We start from the raw sequence: 25,090 nt of genomic DNA, 5'->3' as shown, positions 1-25,090 counted from the left end.
ACCGTCAGTCTTTGTGATTCACTTATTCGGGTGTTCATTCAAACCAACAATCAAAAAAAACAAAAAAAAAGAGAAAGAGAAATAATACGAAAAAGATTGTTTTACTCTCTAGAGCGCTTTTTGTTGTTAATTGCCATTTAGCAGTCGCTTCTTCTCCAAAGTCGAACACTACACACAATTGAAATGTAGTTCTTTTGGGACATATGGGCACTTTGTTATTGTTCAAGCGTTTGATCGGAACAAAGTCTGAAAAGATTGTGTTTAAAGAAATGCGATAACAAGCACGTTACCATCAGATATATCTCCATCCACTTCCATTCATGAGGACACGACTGCTGGAAAGGGGATGTCTTTTTGCTGCAAACCGGTGACCTGCGAATTCATATAGCAAAAAGTATATTTTAACATTTATGAATTTATTATTATGCATCACATCCAGCAGCATTAATGTGAGTTAAAACTTCATTTCTGCGACTGCTGACTGTTTTCAAACAGGTTTCCCTTCCCAAACTCCCTCAATGCTTCAGTGTGCTCAAATATTGTCTTTGCATATTAAACTAAGATTAACATCTTAAATATTACTAGTGTAACTCGTTATGAGGCACGTTAGCAAGCCACATTTTCCACATTATGCAACATAATTTCTGAAGGCACGTGCCGACTAGAGACGTATGCATTGTTCGTTCCCTATCGGTGATATCACAGGTGAGGTTCTGAAACACATCAGAGCGTGGCCTAGTTTCTGCAAGCCGTGTTTGTCGTCGATGTAATCTTCACACGGGCTGCGTTTGACTGCCATTCTGCGAGAGAAAGACCACACAGACGACCCGGGCTGAACATCTACGCTTCCAACACGAGATTACATCGGCCTCACCCACGCTCCCCCACTGCGAACTCGCATGCCCAAAGCCAAAGCTAAGGGACGCATTAAAAACGCTTTGGCTGAGATTCAGGTAGCAGCATTATTCTGCATCTTGGAAGATGGGGTGCTATTATTAAACTGCCACATGCAGGAAACACAACGTGCATCGCCCTATATCACTGTACACAATGCTGATGCCACAAACCCAGTTCAAGTTCCTGCCGTGCATCTTTTGTTGCACCTTACCTTAATCCCCATATTTCTGACAGACGTTTTCAAGTCATCTCTGAACACCTGACTTGAAAATGAGATCATCACTGCAGCTTTGTTTAGAGATACTGGCCTACAAATGCATTTCGTTAGCAAAGGAAATCCAATATGCTTAGAATGGATAAGAGAAGATCATCGGTAACTCATGAAAACACACATTTCTAAAACCTCAAGCCGGAATAATAAACTTAAATGCAAAGCCCGATGTCATAAATGAACATTTAGATATTACACACACACGACAACACACACGGCAACACACACACACACACACACACACACACACACACACACACACACACACACACACACACACACACACACACAAAAAGGCATTTCTGTAGAAAAGATCTAAAGTAAGTTTTTTGTATTCTCCAAAGAACTAGGCTATATAGAGAGTTTAAAAAGAGCTGCTGGCCTGGGTTTGTACTTGACCTACTAATTTTTCCACTGGCCTCACCACAGCAAAATTATGCAAATTGCTTTTTAGCGACATATTCTATTCTATATGCTATTTAAGCTTGTTTCCGCCACAGAATAAAAAATAAAAAAACTGTAACTTTTTATCTCACAATTCTGACTTTTTTTCTGACTTGCAATTGCGAATTATAAAATCAGAGATATAAAGTCAATCCTGAGAAATAAAGTTACAATTCTGATATTTTTTCTCAGAAATGCGAGCTGTCTCTTATTTCTTAGAATTGCGAGTTAATATTTCGTAATTTGGAGTTTATAACTCACAATTGTGAGAAAATAAAGTCGGAAATATGAGATAAAAAAAGTCAAAATTACAGGTTTTTTTTCTGTGGTGGAAACAAGCTTCCATAATATGCATTACAAGTTTCCTTTACCGAACAAAAAATATCAGACGAAAATTCTCCAAAGAACCATATAGAGCTCAACAATAAGGATATTTGCAGCTGGCCTGGATTTGTACTTGTCCTGCCTTTTTCCCCTATCACAACTACATTATGCTTTTTTGGCTACATATATATGCATTATCCTTTATCTTTACCGAAAAAACTATTTTGAACTAAAACATACAGTAACAGCTTGAAAGCAATGAAAACATTACATGGCATAAGGTGTAAATTTTCAATGCAACCTCATTTTTAACCAATTAGATCATGTCAACTTGATGAAATCAACCGAATACGCCTGGTTTTTACACTTGCAATCACAATCAAGATGTAAAGCAGATGGGAAAGTTGTGGAGAGGATTGGGATTTGAACTTTCATCCTCTTAACGGCTCGGACAGAACCTTCACTATGTCTATACACACTTTGATCAATCAATCACCTGCGGATGAGAACGGGCCCTTGAGGACGGGAGCGTTCAGTGGGCCGCCCGTGCCGTGTGCCATGCGCTAATGGGCCAAACCCGGAGCGGGACGCCTCTAATCAGCCGGGCTGGGAGGGATCAAGACTGATTTTTTGCCACAGGGCATTTAGCGTTCCTGAAGAGGCACGGATGGGCTGGTGGGAGGGGGGTATTGTCTGCCACGGCTGTGCGTTATAGGATTGAGCTCAAGTTTCCTTTGTGCGTGGATTTTTGTTGAGGGATTATGTTCTTTGAGAGAGTTGTGCGGGCAGGGGGACGGAGCGGAGGCGGAGGAGAAACCCGTGTCTTTGTTCGGAGCGCTGATCGGGAAGAGGAGAGGGAGAGAGGATATACAGGGAGAAAAGAAAGGCATAGCTCAATGAAGCGAGCATCTGTGTTATAATGTCATTGGGCTAGATGTCAAGCAAGTCATGTAACCAGCCATGTAACAATTCAAAATCAATTTACCTCCCAAGAAGGAGCTGATCTCCAAGGCACTCGAGAAGAGCAACGTTAATCGCCCTGGAAAGTTTCGGAATAATTTCTCTTTCTTGGCTTTGTCACTCGGACCTGCAAGTTTGACACTTATGGATGGGTGCTTTGAGCGATTTGTTGCCGATTTTAGATGAATGTCTTGTCACTGCTTCATTTTAAATGGTCCTTCGGGACTGTTTAAAAAGTCCAAATACTCCATGAACTGTAGGCTCCCAAATTAATGCGAGGTCATAAAAGCTGCATGCATAATTAAAATAATAAAATAATTTGCTGTTTAAAATAGCTTTAGCTGAAGAACAGCAGGACATGTCAACTTTCTATAAGTATTTCATCTCTGCTACCCATCTACATTAAAAGTGTATCTCAGTTACCATGCATTAAATACTAGGTACATGCAGTGTTTTTTGGTTGCAGTGGTGCAATCGCACATTTGCCGTTCCCAACTTGTTAAAGCATCACATTTGCATCGGATAACCAACATATAGCGCATCATTTGCATGCCTGAAAGTACACTTGAGTAACCGTAATTACACGTGACACCAATTACTCTGTTACTTTGTATTAAATTATAATGGAAAATTCCACTAGAGAATTGGAGCCTAATTGCATCTTAATTTGCATAATTTTGCATATTAATCACATCTCAGATGAATAATAAATTTCAGCAGATTTTTTAATTTATGCATGGATGCAAAAACAAGAAAAAAATAATCCGTTGAGAGAAAAAAATCAGAAACTATTATTTTGACATTTGCACTGATTTTCTCATTATCCAGCGTCAAAGTTACAGTTCAGCTGTCACTCGTATACCATGGTACATCTTCATACATCAACTGCCAGGTTATATTCAACAAAAATGCTTTTGTAAGATAACAGCACGACAATACCATATCTTGAGTTATAATACAAAATGAATCATGCTGAATATTAATATGCAAACTGATGCCAGCATTGTCATATAGTGGAAAATGTAGGATATAGGCTTTTCAATTATGTCTTTTTTCATTCATTATTTGCTCTTTGTTCACTCCATCAACACATTATTTTTGTCTCGCAAGTCCAAAATAAAATCCAGATAATAAGTGTGGCATGAACTCACAAAAACAGAAAAGAAAAGCATGCAAAGGTTATGAGTGAATAAAACTTCATCTTTGTTATTTATGACTGGGGGCTCTCAGAGTTTCTTTCCGCTCGAAAATCACGACCTAAAGTTTTTGTAATCACTCTAGCGAAGTAATTAATTGAAATCGGAACTGCTGCAAGATTTTTATTATTCTGTTCATTCAAGCCACAGATGTAAAAGCATTTCAGACTGACAGAGATAATTACTATAATACATCTTAGAAAGGTTTCCATATCTGAGCGCAAATTCAATAATGATGAGCTGCAATAGCAATTATTTATCAATAAAAATAGTCACGAATTTGGAGGGGCGGGTAATTCGTGCAGGTGTCTGTAGTCTTGGTTTTTATGCCTCAACCCTGAATGAATAATCATCATTTTCAAAAGAAAACACAGATAGCAGGCAAATACAAAAGCTTATGACCTGTAATCAGTGGAAACAGCAGGAATTTAATGATGTTTTGCTCTGCTGATCACATTTAAGCTTCAGAAACAATGATGTTGTGCACCTGTGAGGTGTGTTTGGGTGACGCCGCTAGCTTCCGAGAGCGTTTTAAAGCGGTTTGCCCACCTGTGTCACTCATTTGCATGATATGATTCAACAGGAACACTTGCCTAACCTGCTCAAATCTCTCTTCATTCACTAGTACATTCATCATATAATAGTTCTGTACATACATTATATTCATGTAGATTAAAAGTTTACAAGGTTAAATGACAGGGGCAAGTTGTCCCAAGGTCCAGTTACTTGTTTCACAAGCAGACAGTCTAGGTCAAAAGAGTGAATCCATGTTTTTTGTAATAGCTTTTGTTAAAGGGATAGTTCACCAAAAAATTTATTTAGAAACAAGTTTTTCCAAACCTGTATAAATGTATTTCTTCTACTGAATGCAAAGGAGGGTATTTTGAAAAATGTCTGGTCCCCACTGACTTTCATAGTGTTTTTTCCCCCATACTATGTAAGTCAAATGTCATAGTATCTTCTTATGTGTTCAGTTCAATTCAATTCAGTTTATTGTCATTGATCAATACAAAACGAATACAAAGCCAATGAAATGCAGTTACCATCCAACCAGAATGCGGAATAAAATAGTAATTATTCCAAGTAGTGCAAAAAATGCTGAAAATAACCATGCATATGTATATATATAACCATTTAGACACATATCCACACATGTATACTCACACGTGTAACAGAAGAAATAAATGCATACAGGTTTGGAACAACTTTTTTTTTAATTTTCTTACATTTTCTTTTTCTTTCATTTTTTGGAGTGAACTATCACTTAAATAAATTAAAACCACACCAGCTGAAGTGCTAGAAATTCATGCATTTAAAAAAAAAGTTGGTAATGTTTTAGTAGTTTTGTGTTTAATAATTTTTTACTATTTCAGTTTTGCTAAAAAAAAAACTATAATGGGTTGTTTAATTGTAGGTTGCATTGTGACAACTTACCCCATAAACTATTTCGTGACAACATGCCCAGTCAACATAACTTTACGATAACGGTAGAAATGTTCAGTCGTCGTTTTTGCATTTATTAAGGATTTAAAGTAACAGACTTTGAGTCTATGCAGAAAACAACGTATAGTAGTAATATTAACTGTGTGACAATTAGCCCCGGTGTCGATAACACGTTCTGAATGAACAGAAAAAGTGTTATTTTCTGGTTGTCGAATTTGAGGTAAACTGATTTCACACATGCACTAAAAACAGCTCAGCTAAACGAGACACTTAACAAAAACATGCAAAAATAGTGAAGAAAACAGATAGTTGCGCACAAATAGTCAATTTTGATCTAATGCAAGTACTTTTTAAATGTTAAAATAATTGTATGCGTTAGATTGAGACGATTTAGGTGAATAAAAATATGAGACAGTTTGACCAACAAGTGTGGAAATTCACATTAAACGCATCCCAATAAAGAAACCTTGTAATGTATATTTATATTTACAACGTAACATAAAAAGTGCCACTTACATTGTGAGGAGTTTAAGAATGCCATCCATCCTCATCATCATCATCATCATCATCATGTCATTCAGGGTCTGTGTCTGTGCGTCATGGGTGACACATGGGAAACTCAGGTCTGTGCCTCCATCTACTGGAGAAATGACACACGTGCTGAGAAACCAAAAGCATTATGGGTACATCGTGGGTTAGTTTCATAAGTGTGCCGGAAGAGACACTGAGGACGGTGAGTCTGTCATTCACGAGCTTTACAATGACCAGTTCTGCATTGTGCAATTTCAAAAGAAATGCGCGTCGGTGATGCTACGATTCACGGGTCTGGCTGCACGTCCTCTGGCATGTTCCTGGAAGAGGAATCCTCTGTCTACTACTAAACTACACGAGACTCATTGCAAGCCCTGGTGGCATCAGCGCGCGCGCCCCCATGCCAGCTGCGCAGTTTCTCCAGAGCGCGCATGGCATCACCTGCGCAGACCGTCTGCGCAATACAGACACTATAGCAAAGATGCAGACAGGGACTCTGAGGACAGGGAGCATCCTGGCATCACTGTGGTGGGGAGCCCGGATCCCATCACGTGGATCAGGAATAAGTGCATCTTGTTTTTAATTGAACTGTATTTTGGCTTGAAGTTCAGTGTGGAGTTTGACAACGGTGTGAAACAGGTTGGTCAAAAGTGTCTCATGAAGGAAAAATCCTTAAAATCTTACTCCTGGATTCACAGACAAGGCTTAAAGGGTTAGTTCACCCAAAAATGAAAATGATGTCATTAATGACTCACCCTCATGTCGCTCCAAGCCCGTAAGACCTCCGTTCATCTTCAGAACACAGTTTAAGATATTTTAGATTTAGTCCGAGAGCTTTCTGTCCCTCCATTGAAAATCGATGTGCGGTATACTGTCCTTGTCCAGAAAGGAAATAAAGACATCATCAAAGTAGTCCACGTGACCTCAGGGGGTTAGTTAGAATTTTTTGAAGCATCGAAAATACATTTTGTTCCAAAAATAACAAAAACAACGACATTATTCAGCATTTTATTGTCTTCCGGTTCTGTTGTCAATCCGCGTTCACGAGTCCGCTGACGCAAGACGAGCTGACGTGTTATCTGGTGCGCCCGAGCTTCGTTTACAGTCTGAGGGAGACGCACGCTGTAAACAAAACAATCTTCACAAACATGTCTAAGGATTTCCACACAGAGGAAGACTTGCATTTTTTTACCCAGCCATATTTATTTGAACCCGAATACACGGACGCACCAGATACACGTCAGCAGCGTCTTACGTCAGCAGCGTCACTGAACGCGGATCCCCAACAGAACCGGAAGACAATACAATGCTGAATAAAGTCGTAGTTTTTGTTATTTTTGGACCAAAATGTATTTCCGATGCTTCAAAACATTCTAACTAACCCCCTGATGTCACATGGACTACTTTGATGATGTCTTTATTTCCTTTCTGGACAAGGACAGTATACCGTACATACATTTTCAATGGAGGGACAGAAAGCTCTCGGACTAAATCTAAAATATCTTAAACTGTGTTCTGAAGATGAACGGAGGTCTTACGGGCTTGGAGCGACATGAGGGTGAGTCATTAATGACATCATTTTCATTTTTGGGGTAACTAACCCTTTAAGATAGTCTCAGACTAAAATGCATGTATGAGCTGTTTTAACTGAAAGCAACTTGCACTGATATAACTTAAAATATGTCAGTGCCATTGTTTTGTTCAAGATTCACACCAGTATTGTTTTCTTTTTTTCTAAGGCAAGTTTATAAAAGCTATTTAATTGATCTTAATTGAACTAAGGCCTAATCCTGTCTTAACCCTGTCTGTGAAACCATGCCAAAGTCTAATGCAAGGTTATTATAAAGTTAACTAACTCTAAAAACACAAAGAAAGTCACTTGAAATAAAAAAAACATTAACTGAAATAAAATGTAAATATATGTTTTAAAATAAATAAAAAATAGTTTAACTTACTTAATGTACTAAAATAACTCAAACAAAAAAATTACAAAACACAACAAAATTACTTAAACTTTAACTAAAATGAAAAATATAAAAATAAAACTATTTTATTTCAGCTAGTTGCCAAGGCAAGATTTATCATATTCATTTAGTTTAACTTTTAAAAACAATAAAAGAAACAATAACTATGACACTGAAATTAAACCAGTAATTAAAAACTAATTTAAATTAGAATATTAATAAAAAGCATAACAGTATACTATCTCCATGATACTAAAATAACACAGATAATGGAATCAGATAGCATTTGGCCAAAGAAAAAAAAAATAATAATAATGCTATTTAATGACAATAAATGTCATCTCAGAATAAAAACAAATAATGTTTAGAAATTAAATGTACACTTTATGTGGTAATAATCTATTTTAGGTTACAACTTATAGTACAGTGTTCTTGTTACATATGTTACATGTAATTACCATAGTAATAACAGTACATTATGCATAATTACATGCAACTAACCCTCAACCAAACCCTAATCCTACCCTAACCCTATAGTAAGTTCATGTAGTTAATTAATATTACACTGTACTTAAATATATTATTACACTGTTACAATGACACCTTAAAATAAAGTGTAACCCTATTCGACAGTGTCCTTTTTACATGTTACATGTACTTTCCATAGTAATAACAGTAAATTATGCATAATTGCATGCAACTAACCCTCAACCAAATCCTAATCCTACCCTTAAATTGCTTAATATCACTCAGTACTTAAATATATAATTACACTGTAACAATGACACCCGAAAATAAAGTGTAACCCTTTATTTTAAAATGTCCATGTTACAGTGTAATTATACATGTAAGTTCTGAGTAATAATAATCATCTACATGTACCTACTATAGGGTTAGGGTTTTAGTTGCATGTAATTATGCATCATTTACAGTAGTTAAATTTCTACATGTAACAATGACGCTGTAAAATGAAGTGTTGCCATATGATGCATGCGTTTATGAATAACTGTGATGTGTCTCGGCAGGCAGTGGTCCATGTGTCTGCTCTGCTGTCCACTGGCAGCTTTGAGGAGCTGAGGAGTGTGATGTCCAGAAAGGTTCCTTCATTATGAGAAATTGAATGATATAAACATTGCTTAAGTCATGTAAGGCCTATAAACAATGTTTTGTCTTGTTTACAGGCTATTGAAAGCGTCAGAAAGAAATGCACAAGTCTGTCAGAGGCCCAAAAAAGACATCTTGCAATTTCCCTTGATGATATGATATTTCTGCTGCCTGAAGATGTTTCCATATTCTTTGACCAAACAGGCGAGTCTTACTCTTCATTCTTCTCGTTAAAAATTATGAATATGCGTGGGTTTTTAGTTTCTATAAACGAGTCTAGCAGACTTTCAGAAATATGTTCTGGTTAAAGAAAATGAAAATGAACAGGATGGAAATATAGATTTAAACTGAACCATTTGAGAATATAAAAGTTCACATTTTTTTAATTATTATTTTGATGCTTGAAGTATTTGATGGGATATTGATTTTTTGTTGTTGTTGTAATTCTGTCAGACAGGATGGAATGAATCAGAGTGACACAAACCAACTGATATAAATATAAAATCCATTGCTAATACTGAAGTTTGTGATGTTGCTTTCCCTCCAAAGTGATGTCACTTCCTGGAGGATGATGATGTCATTTAGAAACGCCTTATGTTAAAGAGAGATTACAAAAAATGAACATGAGGGAAAGGGATATTGGGTAACAAAGAAAAAAAGAAATGATCACAGATTAAAACAATATTCACAATAATACCCTTTGTTTGAAATATTTGATTAGAAAAAAAAAATGATTGTGTTAGATGTTAGCAGTAAAATAATTTACATTTCACCCATGCTCATTTAATTATGATACTGTGTTTCCCAATATATTAACATATATATAGACATGAAAATGCAAAGCAAGGCTGTAACCATATCTGAACATTGAGGGAAAAGAAATAAGAATGGTAAAAGTTCAAGTCTATTATAGTAATGAAGTTATTAACTTCACCTATTTACAAATCATATTTTATTTTAAAATATGCACAAATTAACTCTTATTCGTATATATAATATGTAATAAAGGCAAAACGCTTCTCATCACATACAGTTGTAAATGACATGGATCATGTAAATAATACCATATTTTCAAAATCAAAACGGTGGCATTTCAAAAGTTGAGTGGTTTGCATCACTGGATATTTCTGTCGGAAAACAGCTGTCAAATATTAAATGTTAAGCTACTTCCTCTTTCACTATTAATACTAAAGCGCTGCGTTGGAATTCACACTCGTCTTCTGTGAACAGCAAGCCCGCGGTGCTTTGCATTTTCATGTATATATATGAAATATATATATATATATATATATATATATATATATTTCATCCATATATACAGTATGTTAATTTCTTTGATCTGATTGGCCATCTCAGTCATTTTGACATTGAAGAGCGCTGTTAGACCAGCCTATAATGTAACTTTTACAACTTTTTGTCATCCTAACTTTAAGAAAGAGCAACATTAAGAATATCAAATATTGGGAGCCACTCTTTGTCTATGGTGGTTATGACGCTGACCCATTCCTCAAGCTGATCCTGATGAAGAGCAGTGGATTCATCTCTGGTTCTCCTATAGGCAGTACGTTTGTTTACATCACGATGAGGCTTTGGTACCTGTCGAGCGCAGACGTCCCCGAGGACCCCGACAGCACACGGATCTTCAAGATGGATTTAACTGGAGAAGACGGCCCTCAAAAGAAGATCATCACAGCGGTGTACGAGTAAGTGTTTCGTGCCAGAATGCGTCTAAGAGCTAAATTTTGAGGAAAATATTAAATATTAAATTATATATTTTTATTAAATATTTAATTATATAATATTGTTATATTACTAGAAATAAATACAAATTTAAAAAATAATTATGTATTATTATTTTTATTAATTATGTATTAAATAGCCTTTATTTTCCTTGACCAAAAAAAAATCTTTTTTTCTTTCTGATTTTTGGCTGAAATGTGACCTGACCTTGTTTTTATAAGATTCACCCTATGTAGATTTATGATTTCCTTATGTTTCTTTATGTTAACCCTAGTGAAAAAAAAAACTATACAAAAATCTATTTAAAATACATGTATTTCATTTCAAATCCATTAACATATTTATTAACATTTCACTTAAGACTTAATGATATATAACTTTATTTGGAGTGTTTCTTTATTGCACACTGCACATTTCTTAATATTTAGCCTAAAATGTGTTTTAATATCGTCACTATTAATAAGGATTGTATGATCTCTGTATAATGTCTTTAAATGCAATATATTTAAAGTCTATCTTAAGTATACTTGCAATAGTTCCACTTTAGCACAATCAAATATCTTTAGTTGAACTTAATGCACTTTAGTTATCCAGAAATAGTGCTAAAGTAAAAAATGTGTATTTCCAATTTTGCAGACGTGTAAGTATACCAAAAGTAAAATTGCAGGGTATTTTTATTAAGCACATAAATATGTAAATGTATTTGTAGTATACTTAGCACAAAATAAATGTATTTTTTATTTCACAGCATAATTGCCACGAGCATTAGCATTAGTTTTCAGTCCAAATACGCATAAATGGAGCGACTGTATGTTTGGCACTGTAGGGTAAATCTCATATACTACTCTTTGAAAGAGTCACACTCAAAACATAATTAGAAGTCAAGCGCTCTTGTAAACTTGCACCTCGCGTGACAGATTCTCCCCACAGACACAGATTTGGCTGATCGTTGACGTAAACTGCACACAACCATAATTCTGACTGATGAATGCCAGCACAGCTTCAAATGATCTTAAATGTACTTAATGGATTTCTCCCTTATGACAGACATTTGTTTTCCGCAGTGCTTTTGATGGATATATAGATGCTAATAGGTTCGCTCTCAGCTGTTTGCACACTCCTCTTTTTCTCTCGTGTTTCAAAACATCTTTCCATCTGTCACATTAGCACGTTTTACTCGGCTGTCGCTCAGCGAGTGCTGTTTCTAAGTTAACTTTGTGAAAGTGTCATACTTCAGATCGCCCTAGTGTGGGTCTGATGTGACACGGTTTTTTTTTGTTGCACCAAAGCTTTTTTCTATTGTGTGATTTTCTGTTTTTTTTATCATGATATCAAGTTTCTCAGATTTTCCATTGAATTACAGCAGGGATGCAATATCAAAATTATGTCAATATTATAAATCTATACTTGCCTTATTTCACTACATGATCTCATCAGGTGCAACATGGCATTTATTAAATGTAGATCAACAAAATATCCGGTTGTTATAATAGTAATGCACATTTCTATACAGACCATATATTTTTGTAGTTATGCTCTGCTTTCACATATTTCATATGCTAGATGTTGCTTGTGTACCGTAAAATTTTCCCACAAGCTATAGATAGAGAGGTCCGATTCGTAAGTAAATCATTCTTCGTGAGTCGATTCAGTCGAAAGGGTTCACAAAATATTCTGGGTCTTAATTTGAATGATTTTTATGCATTTAAAAAGCAAAAAAAAAGTTGTACGTTCAAACATTTTTTATTCTAAAGAAATGTTAACAGCTTATAATGATGTGTTTGTTGAAGGTTTCATCTTGAGTTGAATGCTGGAGCTGATCCAGATTGGACGGTGACGCGGATATGGCACTGGAAGCAACTGGAGTAATAAACTAGCTGGACAACATCATTGACTTCACCGGACTACAGCAAAAACCTTATTTACACCTTATGCTAACATCCATCTCAGTGGTCAGATGAGACGCATCAATGTGTGCACCTGTTAGTAACATGTCTCAGATGATCTCTGATGAACACTTATGATTGGATTAAAACCCTTAATGTAGGGAAGCCACTGGTTGATTGACAGGTGAGTCGGTGGTCACACAAAATCACGGTTCAAATGTGACTCAGGTGATTGGATCGCAACGTGTTTTAGGCCCCATTTACACCTGTCCTTTATGTACTGTAGCACTGAACACTTGCGATCGAATCATCTAAGACTGAAATAAGGTCAAAGAATCACTCAACATCCATCACTGTCCGAGAGGAGAAGACCTGTTCTCATGTAGCATCAGTTTATTCAAGAAAAAAAAACATTATAACCATTCATTCTGCCATGTCATTTTTGTTATTTTTGTTATGGGATTTGTTTGGTTTGAAAAAATATTAGTCACTGAAATTATATTGCATAGATAATGAAACCTATAAAGATGGTCTGCATTTTCTTAAACAAGCAAGTTTCACAACCAGGTTGACTAATGTGGACAACATCTAGTTATTACTGGATTGCAATGAGAATCTGTCTGGATGCAATGATTTTACTTCTCAATTAAAAATCAGTGTAAATTAAACTCATACAATAGGAATGAGAGGAGATGTGCTTTATTGTCATAAGTGTCACAATTCAAAACAGGCTTAGTTTACTTGATGCAAAACATATTTTTTTCCTTTTGATAACATGCATTTGCAATGAGATTTCCATCAGATTCACCTACATAAATGTTATTTACAATTAAATGATAAAAATTTAAAATCAGGAAAAAAACAAGCATCTGTTTTGAATGATTTTTAGTCGATATTGTGAGCTTAATTAGTGATAAAGTTTGTTAAAGTGAGTTTCTAAAATATTTCTGTCAATCTTGGTCTAATGCACTTCCATTATAAGCATTTATAATTATATATATAAGCAGCATTTATAAGATTATAAAACAGTATGAAAAGTCACTTTCAGATCAAACATGCCAAAAATGAAGATTTCCAACAAGATAAACAGCCCCAATTAATTATGATATTTGATATGTTCAGATCACACAGAACCACAGATGGTTGTTGAGACTAATTATCACCTAATTTAGATATTAAAATAAATCCTTTGTTAAACTGACAGAAAGATGTTCTCACCCATGCGTGGATGTCATCCTATTTCTCTTTTATGGCATGTCATTGTTTATGCATTCATGGCTTTACAGGGAGTCATCGAATTATCATTGACTGAAATTCATTAAATCATTTAGAAATATGGCTTTGGGATTATTATAATTTTTGTAGGCAGAAATGGATTGTTCTGTTCAACTTGCGTGGGTGTTTTGTCACATGTGTGCAAACAAGTCATAATATGATTAACAGTGGATATCATACCTCCTGTTTCAATTGAAATAAATATGTTAATACCATATTAGGCAATTAATCACGCTGGCTTCAACTACAAGTGAACAAAAGAAAATAAAAGCATTAATGTGCTTTACAAAGCTATTTTGCACTCCTCTAGGCTTTTATCATGGATTAGGGACTCTGTGCTGGTATTATTAATCAGTTTGTTGTACTGAACATTAACTCAGATTTCTGATGCATGTGTTATATTGATGTTGCCAAATAAGGCTTATGAATTCATCTCTCTACTGTATATTTGCTTGTGCAATTAAAGTCGACATGAAATGCAGCTCAAAGCGCATTTTACTTATGTAAACTGATGCATTTCCATGTGATAGTCAACAAGTCAGTACCTGATTTTACAGAATGCATTGGATCATGAAAAGGAGCAGGACGTGTATTAATTAAGTTAAGAGATTCCAGTTGACTTTAACATTGAGATTGAGATTTACTTATCCAAGAGATGAATAGGTGAATACTGATATGTAGGGGGAAAATAACCATCATTATTCATAACAGATAACAACACATTATCCAAACTCCCCGTTATCAGCGGTGTTTGATAAAGTCCTTTAGGAGAAAATGGTAATTGACAGCAATCTAAATGCAGCGTATGTCCTCCAAGTAAACTCGATGTTATCCCGGGAGGCAAAAATTCATTACTAAGCTGAGCTATTATTACGCTACATTGAGAGCACTTCTTATTGCAGTCAGGCCCGTTGCAGCACTTTGCTTCATTTGACAAGAGGCTAAATTAAACAAATAACATGTCTGAAATTACCGCTGACCCAATAATGGATCTGAACTAATAACGTGCTGCAGTTGTGGAAGTCATGAGGGTCTGAACCCACTTCAAATTAAACACTGGAGTAGTAATTATTACTAGTTTAGTGTGTCCACACTGATTAATGTTCAGACTTTTCCTGTTGCAGTTTCTGCATTCATCACAATACTGAATGATCTCTTGAAAAGCACCTGAAGCACACAAGTATCACCTGCTTGTTATTTTTTCAACGCTACTTTCTCCTAAATGGTCTGAACAAAGGCAAATTTTGGATTATAGTGTCACAAAGCCTTGCTCGTTTATTTCACACAATTCATTTGCACTGTGAAATTGAACCAAGTTAAAGAGGCCATAATATGCCTTTTCACAAAGTCTTGCTTTTGTTTTTAGGCTCTACTAGAACAGGTTTTCCTGCTTGAATGTTTATTATTTTCCTCATATTCTGCATTTGCGGCTCCTCGCTTCCCAGTCTGTCAGTAACGCTCGGTTTACTTCCTGTCTCTATGAAGCCCCTCCTTCTGAAAAGCACACTGTGCTCTGATTGGGCGGCTGGATCAGTGTGTTGTGATTGACTAGAAGATAGCACTTCTAGTGTGTTAGGGAAATGTCCCGCCCCTTACCATAACCACCAGTTTAACACTATAACTTGTTCGTTCCCGGGAGAAACTCAAGACTACAATGAAGTTCAGAAACCCTGATATAGAGAATACATTTTAAAAAAAAGAGATTTTTCATGCTCGAACAGCAACATTACACACTAAAGAGAGTTAAACATGTAAAAAAAAACTCTAATAGGTGCTCTATAAGGATAATTTATTTGAATGCAAGTCTTTATTGAACAGTGCATTATAAATAAACAAACCCCTGCTCAAGGACAATTAAAATACTTTAATTAGCCTGTAGTTCACTGAGAACATTTCGAAAGCTCTCCACACAAACGTCACCGACAGGATCTCTCATGGACGCCAACTTCCAGGCTTCCTCAAATGTCTCCTCAGCAACGTCGAAACCCACTTTTTGGAAAATCTGTGCAATCTACGTATATGAAGCGCAAAATACCTTTGATGAATGTGTTGATATGAACCTGTTTGTAATCATTGTTTGGCATTGTAAACCCCCTTTAAATCATAAAGTAACATGACAGTGGTGGAAAACTCACCTGGTCTTTAGTGCGAGGGCTTAAAAACTCTTCTTCATGGACTCCGTAGAGGGAAGGCAGTGGGGGGTGCAGCAGATCACGTGCTGTCGATTCGTCTCCGTAGTTCGTCCTGTCACCGATGCGTTTGATTCGAGGAGCCGGTAGATCGGTCCGTACTGATGGTACTCCGTATATATGATAATCTTTTCATGGGAAGCAATCAGAAGAAAACTATGTTAACTTTCCTTTTATAGTTGTGCTATTTTAACCCTGTAAAGCCCGACATATCAAATAATAGCCACGAAGCACCTTTTTTTTTTTAAAAATCGAAGATTTGTTGTTTCTTTTGAATTTTTTGAATTTTTTTGAATTCTTTTTGAATTTTTTTTTACCTTTAGACAAAATATTTAAATTGTGTATCATATTTGATACATTAGGCTTTTATGGTGATTATGGATATAATGAGATATGGAGCTCATACTCGAGGAGGAAAAAAAAAAAAAAACTGAGCAAAAAGATGTAATGTGGTGCAGATGCTGATATTTATATGGCCAAAAGTAAAATGAATGTAAATCAATGAGATATTTTTAACAGAATAGCAGACTACTGACATAAAATGCATATACATATCAGTTGTCACTCTATATCTGCCAATAATATTTCTTAGTAAGATGAGGCTATATTTAAATTCTTAGTTTTATGACCAAAGTCTTAAAACATATATACTAGGGATGTAACGATTCACTCGCAACCAGTTGAAAATCGATAAAATTGTGTGACGATTCAAGTCGGTTGAAATGTTAAACGAATCGCGATACACGTTTTAAACAGCAGGGCGCGTTTACTGAATAGCCTAACGTTACTGTGAAGTTGTGAACCTCGCTTTACAGGCACAATCCAAGGGGTTAATCCATCAGCCGGAAGTTGAAGCCTCGCGGGAGCCGCCATTGTAGCAGAACTTCACCTGCTGTTAGCATTCCATTGACTCCCATTCATTTTGGCGTCACTTTGACAGCGAATAACTTTACATCTGAGGCGTCCAAAGACTTCATTTGTCCATTATATATTTCTAAATAAACACGACAATGTATAAAAGGTTCCATTACTTTGTATCTTACGTTATGGCCCCGTAGAAGCCGTTTTTGTTAAAAACAGGCTAACGATTGCGTCATAACCACGCGACTTTTTGTCGCACAATAGAGACATTACCGTATAGACAGGAGGAGAAGCTCGCAGGCAATCGGGGGGACGTCCCGTCAAGGGAGAAGCCCATAGATAATGAGTCCATAAAAGCAACGGGACAAAATATTTCAACAACGTTTTTGGGGAATTGGAAATAATTCGGTATGTGGAAAGTGAATACATATGAAGTGATTAACGTTGGCAGTTTTGACGCACAGCTACTAGAAGATTTACGTCTGTCAGACCGGTTGCTCACGTCATCAAGCTTAGTTTGAGTCGGTTTGAGTCTGCGCGTCAGGAACGGAAGTGCTAAAAAAAAAATCGTTAAAAATGGGCTTCAACTGTCTCAACTGAGTTCCAATTAGATGGCTCTGTCCACTTCTTATACTGTCTATGGGCACAATAGCAGCGAGCACACACTGGCACGAAGCTAGCGAGTGTTTTCACTTCATTCATAGAACTTGAGCTTGTGTGAGCACTCAACTTCCACAGGAATGGACTGAAAACGCTCGGTTTGCTCCGCTCGCGCCGCACGCCAGTGTGTTTCATACGGTACTGATCCATGCGTGGTGTCGCACGCCTCTCCACATTTGTAAATTGATGGGCGTTCCTCAAGTTTACCGCTATGGGTGTGGTTTTGACCCAGCGCCCAGTCTAGAACAAAGGCCCCTCGAGAGACTACTTCTATTGGATAGACGCGTCGCGTTTGACGGATTCATTTGCATAAAGATGGGCATCGGCCAGCTTTATGACACGCAGCATTTTTCCAAATGAAGCGCCGCCTTCCCGGGAGCGATATTTTTTTTCACAGGATGGTAGGGGAAGACTCATGAATATTCATTAGGGAACTCATGCCTGATTGGTCTGATGACCTACCCCCTAACCCCACCCCTAAACCTACCCGTCACTGGGGTTAAGACCAATCAGGCATGAGTTCCCTAATGAATACAAATTATAACAAAATTAGAATCTTGCCTTTATTACAATGTAAAACCCCTGTAAATGTGGTAGGCCCTAGTAATTTTACACAGTCTTTTACATAGCGTAGGTACCAGTGTCCAGCCTCTTGACCAGACAGACAGAAAGACCGAGTTGAAACAACATTGAAGGGAATTTTTTGAGCCCCGTTGCCGGGGGCGTCCGTTTTTAACAGTTTTATTATTTGACAAATATATATATTAAAAAAAAGAAAAAAGTGCAGCATTTTGTTTGAGAAATAATAAAAAGGACACTTTTTCATTTATAATTTGTCTTAAATCTCATTTGTTAAAAAAATCGTATCGTGAAACCAGTATCGTGAATCGTATCGCATCGTGAGATGAGTGAATCGTTACATCCCTAATATATACACAATGCAATACAATGATGATTGAGAGATAAACAAATACATGCTCAAAGGCCTGATGGATCATTTTTGATGAATATGATTTGAAAAAGTATGTATAATCAAGTAAACCTCATTTGCCTTCAGTCCAGTGTGTTCATCTTTAAATATTATTAACAATATAAAAGTGATTCTTAGATTTCCCGGCAAACTGATACGAAGATGGAGGTTTGTACAATTATACTAAAAGATCCTTTTTACTTGCTAAAGGTGACAGAAGGCATGTAGTAGAGTGCGTGCAACAGGTTTTATCAGCAAAGGTTTGATAATTTAAGACCTTACAAAATGTAGGCTTTATGGGATTAGCCAAGATCATCTTGATTAAGCACTGGGAAAAAAAGCCTGGAGGTTATATAGGCTTTGTGTAGGCTACTTTGAATACTTGTGCAGACATTGGAAGAATTAGTGCGAGACTTACTGGCAGAGGAAGAACCACCGACGACAGCATTGATGAGAGAGGACGAGGTGATGAAGCTGTCCTGCACACTTCTGGGTCTGCACAGGGTTTTTGGAGTCTTCCTGGTGTTTCCCAGCTCAACAGCTTCCAGATCTTCAGGTCTGATCAGAGGCTTGATGGCGTTGGCGTTCTGGAGGTCGGCTCGCTGCATGTTGGCCGGGGCTGACCAGGCCATGCGCTCTGAAAGATACCAGCCATAAATTAATATCTGACGCATGTTTATTCAGCAGTTTTAGGGACATTTCCACGGAACAAGTTTTTTCCATTCCTACGTTTCCATTGTTTTTCAATGTAATTTAAACACACACTAGACGGAAGACTTGCGTTCGTCTCGCATCTTTTTCAGACTCTCGCGCATGAATGGGATTATAAAAACGAGGCAAGTTAAAAGAAGTTCCTTTTTTTCATTATTTTTTTATAATGCATCTCTAGACCTTTGCGCTTTTTGTCGTTCCATTGACCGATTACCTCAATTATCTCAGAGATTTTTAACAGCAAAAACATGTGTGTGAACCAGCTAGCCTCAGTTTCCACATTTTCGTTGTCTCCTTTAAATATTTAAACCAATTACCTCAAAGATGAATCGCGTCACAACCTTATATAAAACAAACAAATAATAAAAACACAAACGTTGCAAGATTGTGTACTTGAAGTGGAGGGCAAATTACTCTAATCTAATTACACTATTGAAGATGTAGTAGCATTACTCTTTTTACTGTAATTAGCTGAAAGTATTGCATTACTTACCGGCATTACTTTCTAAATTCCATATCAACCTCTAACAGTTAAACAATCCAAGGATAGACATGAAACTGCTCTTTTAATTCTTTCTATTAAATAGTAAAACTAAATAAATTATTCTTGAGTTGACCAAAGTATTAAGGTTAAATTAAAACCATACATTTTAAAGCCCCCCTGTGGTGAAAAGCCAGCTTTTAATGTTGTTTATATGTCTATGTGGTGTTGTTAATATGCTTTAAGACAAACCATGTGTAAATTCATAAGTCGACAGCATTGCTGAGTATTTTCTCCTTAAACCTGCAGTGAACCAAAGACAGTCTCAAAAACACAGTTTGAAATCGCTGGTGTTTCTGACGTCATAAACTACCTTGTAACCAATCAGATCAACGTGTGATCGTCAACGAGTGGATCTCTGAGTGAGTGAGTGAGTGGAGGCGGGGCTCATTTGCATATTCATAGAACCGCGCATACTAAATGAGGCAAGGGTGTCGAGTTCAAGATATTTTAAGGCTTGAAGAATTTTTTTCCTTGGAAATTTTTTTTTAAAATATGTAATTGTGATCAAAGATGAGTTTTGAGGAAAAAAATATTGAGTAGCCTACAGGGGGACTTTAACATTGGATTGTAAATTTTGATGTTAAATTCACTATTGTTTAATAATCCATTTTTCTCTAGTTAATACAGTATGTAGTACAATCACATGTCACAATCACATCCTTTACCTTCTAATTAAATTACACTAATTAATTACTTAGTGTTAAGGTGTAATAATGCATTATTACTGAGCAAGAGCTCTTAAATTCACCTCCTGTGAGAATTTTCTGCTCCACTCTGTTGATTGGCATTTTGTCTTTCCAGTTAAGAAAATTGGAGAACTCCATGAAATCGATCAGTCCGTCTTTATCAGCATCACAGTAATCCATGAGCTCATCGAGCACTGGTTCACTGATGACCATGTTAAACTGCTGGCAAACATCCTTCAGATCCTCCTTATCGATTTTACCTTGACCCTTCTGCAGCACGAGACATATCAAAGAAAACTGGTAACATTCATAATGAATACCTTTATAATGCATTATACACGGAGGCCTCAAGTGAAATGTTACCAGAAGTACTTTTCAGCACGCTTTTCTTGAGAAATGAATGGTTGATAACTACATCAATACAACAGCTTCTGACCTTGTCGTAGTATCTGAATGCTTTAAGTAATGAGCTGAAGTTCTGGTAGTTGGACTTCTTGAGATGCTGGCGAACAGCGCTGACCAGCGCTCGCTGTCTGTCTTTACCTTTAAGGTACTTTCCAGGTGGAGTTTGATGCAGAAGGTCACCTACACCTGAGGAAAAACAAGAACAACTACTGTATGGATGGACGAATCTCTCGAAACTGGTCAAGAACATACAGTCAAATAAAAATTATTCAGACACATATACATTTTTTTTTTTACTACTGGGTACAGGACACTATAGTTCATTTATGTAAGTGAGGATAGCAAACAACAATTCTTCATACAGACAGTTATCTCCAGGTAAAATTTATAAAAATTGGGACCAAAAATTTTTCAGACACTTTGAGCTGATCATGTTTTGCTGAAGTGTTTTTTCTTTAATAACTAATGCAACTTTTTACACCACGGACTGAACAACATGAAGCATTGCTTGGTAGTTATTTGAGCTAAACTGATATTATCTAATTGTGTTCTTAAATTTAACAGCTGACAGATATTCAACAATTCATCTGTGAGAGTCTAACAGAAGAATGGACAAAATCAGTGAAATATCAACTGAGTTCTTGTCATATTTTATTACAATTTTCTAAACTAAAGCGAATAAACTGTGATAATGTGAGAAATGTTGAAGATGTCAGAATAAATTTTGATTGACTGTACTCGGATCATGTGTAAGCCTCTCAAATGTCCTAAATATAGGCTTCGTTTCCTTTACATAAAACACTGTGAATGTTTTTGAGAGATTCATAAAGCGCTCTCTGTTTCGTACCGATTACAGGAATGTCCAAGTTGTAATTCCACAATGATGTATTTCACACACCAAGAAAGAATAAATCATAAATTCTCTACAATACTGCCTGCTAATTTATTTCTGACAGAAATGTGACAGACGATTCAAATTACCAAAGCTGTCAGGTTTCATCAAGACTCCGAATGTGTGATCACTGGGAACGTTTAATGTCTCCGCAATTCTATAAATTAATGCACAGACAGAAAAGATGATTTACACAGTGGCAGAAACTGTGAAAATGTCATTAGTATTTAACAAAAATGCTCTTGATCATGACTTACGGATCATGAACTTTGCCTGTTTGTGGCTGAGTCTTCTCTCTGAAGTCGTCGCAGCGTTTCGAAGCTAATTTTGCGCTGTTGTGCCTTAAGACATGAAGATTAATTAATTGTTCATTTCTGATAATGTTGTCATATTAGTTTGTCATTTAGACAATTTAAAATGAAATACGAATTTCCATTATGAACTGAATATTCATAATAGCTGTAAAAAAAAAAAAAAAAAGTAAAACTGTCAACCCCGTTACCTTTCTGAAGGCAGAGTTATATCTCAAAATACAGTAGTCAACATTTAAAGTGGATCAAAGCCTTTCATCAAAGTTATACATGAATTTTAAACAATACCCGTTCTCGTCTTAGGACAACTTTGATCAACTTTTTTGATCAACTTCAAATATTGACTACTGTATTGATTTAGCTAATGGTAATGCAATTAATCTCTGATTTTCTTTACTTAGATATCTCTCTCTCTGATAATGTGCATGTGTATGTGTACAATATAAGTTTACATTAGCGAGTCACTGTGCCAGTGGAGAGATTTGTAGAGGTTTCTTCCATCATTGTGATGAGGCGTCGGGACACCAAACCTACTTTCTCTCCCATAGCGACTCCAATTATACTTTCTGTCCAGACGCTCACCTGCAAAAACTGCAATCTATCATCGTTTTCTGAAGCAATGGCAAAATGAGCACAAGACTTCAGTTTGAAACCAACTAAAATGCAAAGTTATAGACCTTAGTCAGGGTAGTCCCTAACAGACATTCTGTTGACTGTATAACTTTGCACCTACATGTCAACTAACTCTCATTAGAGTATTAGTAGATTCGTAGTTCTGGTTAGTAGAATAAGTTGACATGTAGTTGTAAAGTTACCGATACTCAGAATGTCTTTTGAGGAGCATCAAAATAAAGTGTTATTAAGCAGATGGTCGACTAATACTCTAATGACTGATATTCAACAGAATGTCTGAAGGGGACCATCAAAATAATGTGTAAACCTGCATTAAATTCAATATGGCGTCTAACCTGACTAAGGTCCATAAAACTAAATAAAGACTGAGACCCCTAAATGAGCAGCAATCTAACTGACCTACTAAGTATGAGCCGTGTGAGCGAATGTAGAGCCGATGTCCCTCATCCGCTTCCTTCTCCACTTGCTGTGCGGTTTTAGGTGGATTGATGACCTCACCACCATTAGAAACTGCATTTAAAAGAATTCACACATTTTCTTAATAATAATAAGTCAATTCATGAGCATGCTTCTGGGAGTTTCACTAGTTGTGTCCCAAATGACGCATTTATACACTATACACTCAGCTGTGCAGTGTAAGAATTTTATAAGGTTATTTTGTAATTCATCGCTTCATTTCCCTTATAGCTGAGTGCATGAAGTATCCAACATTCCAGACTTTGTTTTTTCATTTAATTTAGTGCATCATCCTGTTATTTAAAGTGTTCAAATTCTATTTGGAATTTAGAGTGAACACACTACTTCCACTATTCATACTACATAGAACAGTACATAATTATGCGCATTGGGACACACAGTATGACTCTTACACTGGAGCGTTGTGACACCAAAAGCCGTTTTCTCAGGGTCAAGCCAGCTTGGTAAACCAGGGCCTTGAACTTGTGACCTTCCAAGAGGTGCTTTCTGATTGGTGGCAAAAGCGATTTCTTGACACTGATGCAGTCTCTCTTGGAAGCGTGTTTTCGGTGCAGGGTTAATCACTGATCCAGCCTAAAAATACAAAACACAAAAGAACAATATCTGTTATACCTGCAACAGAGACTGAAATTGTTGATGCACTTTTAAATGCAAGAAAAAAAAAATCTTTGCTTTTCTCTAAACGTTTTTGGGTGAAACATGACTACACAGTTTGAACATCAAACAATAAGAACAAATACAGTTACTAGAAGAATTTTTATTTGACATGTCTTACATTAATGGATGCTTTAGTGTTCACACCATGGACTAGAGCGCTGGCGATGTCAGGGTCATCTGCTTTTCCATGGAAGACCCGAACTGTGCCGACGGGAGGCCGAGCAGAACTGACAAACTTCCTCACCACAGGTGGAGTTACAGGCTATATCAAAAAATAAATTATATATATATATATATATATATATATATATTTATATAGTATGTGTGTGTGTGTGTGCGTGCGTGTGTCTATGTATGTATGCATGTATGTATATATATATATATTTTTTTTATGCACATACACACACACACACACACACACACACGCACACATATACATATGATATGCATACACACACAAACAGACACTCACACATATACATATGATATGCATACACACACACGCACTGTTTCACTATTAATCTTCTATGAATTACCCACCCTTGGTGTAATTTCCTGCAGACAAGACTTCGTTCTGTCTCCTACTGGAATGAGCTTCCCTGCCTTTAAGTGGAAATGATCATACTGAGCATTTCGAAATATTTTTAGCATAATAACAGTCGTAAATGTAAAAGATCAAAACTTATTCTGAGAAATAATTAGTCCTACCGCGCGGATGGTTGGAAACGTGTCTCTGCGTCTCCGGGTGGATATATTCCGCTCGACGAGACTCATGCCTACAAACTCACAGCTTTATTTACAACCATTCAAGCAGAAAACAACAGCAGTGTTTGTTTACCTTCCGTTACCTGACAACGCTGGAGGAAATTCAACGTCAACCTGACAATGACGTGTCGTGCACCCGTCACAAAATTTGCTATTTTAAAATTAGCCTGTATCTTTCATATACCTACAATAAATACTAAAGTTGCCAGTGCACTTTTAATCAGGAAAAGCTCGTGAATAAATACATTCTTGTTTTGAATTAAAACAAGTCCTCTGTTTAATTATTCATTTTAC

At 36.4% G+C, this 25,090-nt stretch overlaps 3 protein-coding genes across 6 annotated transcripts in view; 1 reads left to right on the top strand and 2 right to left on the bottom strand.

Annotated features, from left to right (window-relative positions):
- satb1b (SATB homeobox 1b) overlaps positions 1 to 6,386 on the bottom strand; it is a 92,729-nt gene extending 86,343 nt beyond the window's left edge. For all 3 annotated transcript variants that reach the window (XM_077229926.1, XM_077229933.1, XM_077229929.1), the window contains exons 1-2: positions 6,052 to 6,386; positions 291 to 372 (exon numbers count right to left, since the gene is read on the bottom strand). The gene's annotated coding sequence lies outside the window, so the exon portion shown is untranslated. The remainder of the gene's footprint in view (positions 1 to 290; positions 373 to 6,051) is intronic.
- On the top strand, positions 6,197 to 14,516 carry LOC143738072 (m-AAA protease-interacting protein 1, mitochondrial). 2 transcript variants are annotated; one of them, XM_077229962.1, is made up of 5 exons: positions 6,197 to 6,705; positions 9,056 to 9,127; positions 9,212 to 9,338; positions 10,693 to 10,837; positions 12,665 to 14,516. In XM_077229962.1, the coding sequence occupies exons 1-5, from the start codon at positions 6,343 to 6,345 to the stop codon at positions 12,741 to 12,743; spliced, it is 786 nt and encodes a 261-aa protein (XP_077086077.1). In that variant the 5' UTR covers positions 6,197 to 6,342; the 3' UTR covers positions 12,744 to 14,516. The 2 variants fall into 2 exon arrangements, with proteins under 2 accessions (XP_077086077.1, XP_077086078.1); XM_077229963.1 differs by having other exon boundaries at positions 6,199 to 6,705; positions 9,212 to 9,342; positions 10,697 to 10,837.
- efhb (EF-hand domain family, member B) lies at positions 13,444 to 24,890 on the bottom strand. The gene is made up of 13 exons (XM_077229954.1): positions 24,740 to 24,890; positions 24,572 to 24,634; positions 24,150 to 24,293; positions 23,767 to 23,947; positions 23,297 to 23,407; positions 22,717 to 22,846; positions 22,211 to 22,294; positions 22,043 to 22,110; positions 21,093 to 21,247; positions 20,719 to 20,926; positions 19,134 to 19,352; positions 16,171 to 16,352; positions 13,444 to 16,046 (listed from the first exon to the last, which is right to left on the bottom strand). Exons 1-13 carry the CDS (start codon positions 24,803 to 24,805, stop codon positions 15,900 to 15,902), a joined length of 1,758 nt encoding a protein of 585 aa, XP_077086069.1. The 5' UTR covers positions 24,806 to 24,890; the 3' UTR covers positions 13,444 to 15,899.
- Positions 24,891 to 25,090: the final 200 nt, after the last annotated feature.

Source organism: Siphateles boraxobius, unplaced genomic scaffold (assembly GCF_051911475.1).
Source record: "Siphateles boraxobius isolate OS27281-9 unplaced genomic scaffold, OSU_SipBor_1 137, whole genome shotgun sequence".
NCBI classification, from domain to species: Eukaryota; Metazoa; Chordata; class Actinopteri; order Cypriniformes; family Leuciscidae; genus Siphateles; species Siphateles boraxobius.
This window is presented reverse-complemented; position numbering and strand designations above follow the sequence as displayed.